The sequence below is a fragment of the Fukomys damarensis genome, unplaced genomic scaffold (genome assembly GCF_012274545.1).
Source record: "Fukomys damarensis isolate Sample0158 unplaced genomic scaffold, DMR_v1.0_HiC HiC_scaffold_13, whole genome shotgun sequence".
Classification (NCBI taxonomy): domain Eukaryota; kingdom Metazoa; phylum Chordata; class Mammalia; order Rodentia; family Bathyergidae; genus Fukomys; species Fukomys damarensis.
Window position 1 is genome coordinate 1,775,748 of NW_022900925.1, and position 4,013 is coordinate 1,779,760.

The window sequence follows — 4,013 nt, forward strand, 5'->3', positions numbered from 1 at the left end:
ACTCTTGAATGGAATATTTGGAAGACAAAAATAGTAGAGAAATAAGATCAAATACTATTCTCCAAAATGATTAAAAAAATAGAAGAGAAACAAAATAAGGTCTATTGGTTATAGGTGTGAAAGAAATAAGAAATTCTGTAACAATACTTTTGAAAAACTGGAAGAAATTGGGACTTTTCTGTTAAAATTATTTCTAGAAAAATATAAAATCTTGAAGTATTATCACTATTATTTAACATTGTTTTGGTTTTTAAAATTTTTGATTATTTATTATTGAGACAAGGTGTTACTGTGTAGCCCAGGCTGGTCTTGAACTCGAGGAAATCCTCCTGCCTCAGTTTCCCAAGTTCTGGGATCACAGGCACGGGCCACCATGCCGGGTTGTTTTGGTTTTAATGCAATAAGACAAAAACTTTTTTATTAAATATTGAAAAAGAAAAAATAAATTTGACCTAAGAATAAGAGATTTTTCTAAGTATGTGTGTGTGTGTGTGTGTGTGTTAAAAACAGAACAATAGCTTTTTCTATACAGATTGATTATCCTTTTTCTAAAGTGGTTGGAATCAATTGTTTTCACTTTCAGATTTTGGAATGTGTGAGTAGTCTGGGTTGAGTATTCTTCATAAAATCCATTTAAGATTTGGATCTTTCAAAAAGTTTGAATTAGTGATGCTCAAGCCTGTGCTAGGAGTAACTGGTAAGTACTGAAAAATGAAAAAAGTGCAGTTGACAAATGCCATAAGATAGCTAAGAATAATTTTAAGTAGAAAGTTACAGGATGTAAGGTGAAAAGCATTAACCTCACTGTGATTATTAAAGTAAGACCTGAGATAATGAAAAAAACTGCCTAATGCTCAAGGATATGCAGATTTAATATTATAAAATCATTGATCCTTCCCAGGTAGCCTGGACATAAGACTAATTTCCCCCAGAGTTTTTCTTTAGAACAAAAGGAGGTTCCTTGTATTCAAATTTTATAGAAAATGTCTATTTTGAATAACAGTATTACATAGAAAAGATAGATTTAATCTCAGTCTTTTTTGTCATTATTGAGTTCATTGGTACTTTTTAAGTATACAGTATAGTTATGTTTATCACTGGGATCTTGTACCTGTACATGACAGATCTTGGTTCTCATTTTTCAATCTGTTTTAATTTTAGGGTTCTATGGAGGCTGCTAGACATGAATGGCTTACAGAGAGAGGCAAAGAAATTTAAAACAAATTTAGTATTTATTCCTTGGAATATTCTCTCAGTTACATAAGTAGTTAGTACAGATCATAAATACACACCCAAGAGGAATTCTTTTTCCAAACATGGTCTAATGTAAAAATATGTGAGATTTCAAACAGTTTGGGATAGTTTAAAAGTCCCTCTAGGGCTGGGGATTTAGCTCAGTGGTGTCACTGCCTGCCTCTCAAGAACAGGTTCCTGAGTTTGATCCCTGGTACTTAAATACCCTCTATTTATGATGAAGACAAAAATGTAGAATGTGCATGTGATGCATTTGGATAAAAGTAATCTTGAAATGAGTAAAGATCAATAATTCTCAGTGAGTATGTTAAATAGTATGACTTAAAATTTGTATGAATATATTACATTTCTATAATATAAAAGTATGTAAATATATAAATTAAGAGTTTGCAGCAATAAAAACTTACTCAAATTGATCAGAAGGCTTATATTTTGTTTCCATTTTCATTTTTTACTTTCTGAGAAATGAGTACCACTGTATATTCAGGGTCACAGTATTAGCATTAAATTTGACTGGAAGTTACAACCCCTTCCCCCCAGGTAATAATGGCTTAGACCAAACATATTCTTATTTCTAAGTACATAACCCAGGGCTGGACTGCTGCTTGAGTCGTTCTCATTCATAATAACTTCCAGGACTCCTTTGTGAGGCCTTGACCTGGCTGTCCAGAATGGTGCATTTCAACCAGCAGGTTGGAGGAGATAGGAAAGTGAAAAAATGGAATACATGCACTGTCTGTCAAGGAGCACCTGCAGAAAAGCTTCATGTGTTTGGCCAGAATTAGGTCACCTGAACAAACTCAGCTACAAAAAAGGCTGCAGTGTCCTTTTGGAACCACATGTTCAATGAAAAGTCTTGTTGCTGAGGAAGAAAAAAAAAAAGCATGTGCTGTTGTTGCATACTAGAGTGACTGTCGATTATGAAGAACTGTACATTTGAGAAAGTTAAAGCATACTGAAAATCCTCACCATGAAGAAATGATGATTCAGAAGATGGGTTTGTTTAATCTTATTTAAACATTACACAGTAGAGGGCCAGGGATTTAGCTCAGTGGTTCCAGCGCCTGCCTGGAAAGTGCAAGGGCCTGAGTTCCATCTCCGCTACCACAATAAACAAACAAACATTACACAGTATATACATACAGTGAAACATCATGTGTTATCTCATTAATGTGTACTTTATTTTGAGACAGGTCTAGCTATGTAGTTCATGCTGGCCTCAGAGTCACAGTGATCTTCCTGCTTCAGCTTCCCAGGTGCTGGGACTATCGCTATGAGCCACTACACCTGGCTAATAGGTACTTTTTGTTTGTTTTTTGTTTGTTTGTTTGTTTTGTTTTTTGTGGTTTTTTTGGTTTTTTGAGGCAAGGTCTCACTTTGTAGTTCAGACTGGTCTTGAACTCACTGTGTAGCCCAGGTTGACCTTGACCTCACAGCAATCCTGCCTCAGCTAGTGCTGGGATTACAGGTGTGTACCACCACACCTAGCCAGTATGTACATTTTTAATGTATCGGTTAAAAATAAATTTAATTTTGATTTTAAAAAGAGAAATACTGAGGGTATAGGTAGATATTTGAGTATGTAACATTCTGAGGGAAATACTATAAAATGTCCTGAGTATATGAAAGACACCTATAAACAAGAAAAACCTAAATTCCAAAAGAGATGATGGTTGAGGTTAATTATTAATAAGTTGGTGAGCAATTCAAATGGCCAGAACAAGTGGAGGGAAGGAAAAAGCAGTGGTATTTAACATTAATCATAACCATAACAGTGCAAGACAAAGGAAACCATTTTTCATCAATCAAAAGGAATAACCATGTGCTGGTAAAGGTAGACAGTTACTCTTGTAAATTTCCAGGGTCCTGTGGATTATTGCAATCTTTTTTTGGAAAGCAGTCTGGCAATAGTTGCTGAGATTAAAAAGTATGTGTTGTTTTTGAGGAATCTAGAGTTTCTGACTTCTAGAAATAAAAGCACCAGTACATATATATGTAATGGGTGGGGGGAAATTTTGCTAATTGCAGTATTGCAGTACTTATTTTTGTTTTTTTGTAGTGGCCCAAGTCTAGGAATAATCTGAATGTCCTTTATTAGGAATGGTTTGAATAAATAATAGGGCATCATTCTTAGGAAAATTTTATATTATTTAAAGTAACAAGTTAGGTTTGTTTACAGTCTCCTATAAGGCTGTAACATAAATTGTATTCTTGAGTAACAAGAGTTTAAAAGGAATGTTTACAGTTTTATGTTCTATATGTGTACTGTATGTTGTGATCCTGCACAAGATCAAGCATGTTTGTATCAACATAAGAGTCTTGGAAGAACACATTCTTTCAGTGCTGTGCATAGTGATCATTGCAGTGTAGTAGGAGTTTTTGGTTATTTCATGTTTACAAAGAGCATATATTATTTCTGTATGTAGGAGTTAGGGAGTTTAGTAATTAAGGGTATGAATTTTATAGCCTGCATTTTCTGGGCTTGAATCCCAGCTTAGGGTATGAAACCTTAGGCAAGTTATCTGACCCAACTGTGCCTCAGTTTACTCTTTGGTAAAATATGTATGGTATAAAAATAGTACCAACTGCATAAGGTTTTACATGAGTTAATATAGGCCAAGGATTTAGCTCAGTGGCACTGTGCTTGCTTCACAAGTGGAAGGTCCTGAGTTCGATTCCTGGTACCAAAAAAAAAAGTTACTATACATAAGAGAGGATTAGTTTTATAGTTTTGTTTTGTATTTTTTTTTTTTTTTTTT

At 34.3% G+C, this 4,013-nt stretch overlaps 1 protein-coding gene across 3 annotated transcripts in view; it reads left to right on the top strand.

Annotated features, from left to right (window-relative positions):
* The first annotated feature begins 652 nt into the window (after positions 1-652).
* Specc1 (sperm antigen with calponin homology and coiled-coil domains 1) overlaps positions 653-4,013 on the top strand; it is a 130,716-nt gene continuing 127,355 nt past the window's right edge. For all 3 annotated transcript variants that reach the window (XM_033762755.1, XM_033762756.1, XM_033762757.1), the window contains exon 1: positions 653-697. In XM_033762755.1, the coding sequence (XP_033618646.1) occupies positions 670-697 (28 nt within the window). In that variant the 5' untranslated portion in view covers positions 653-669. The remainder of the gene's footprint in view (positions 698-4,013) is intronic.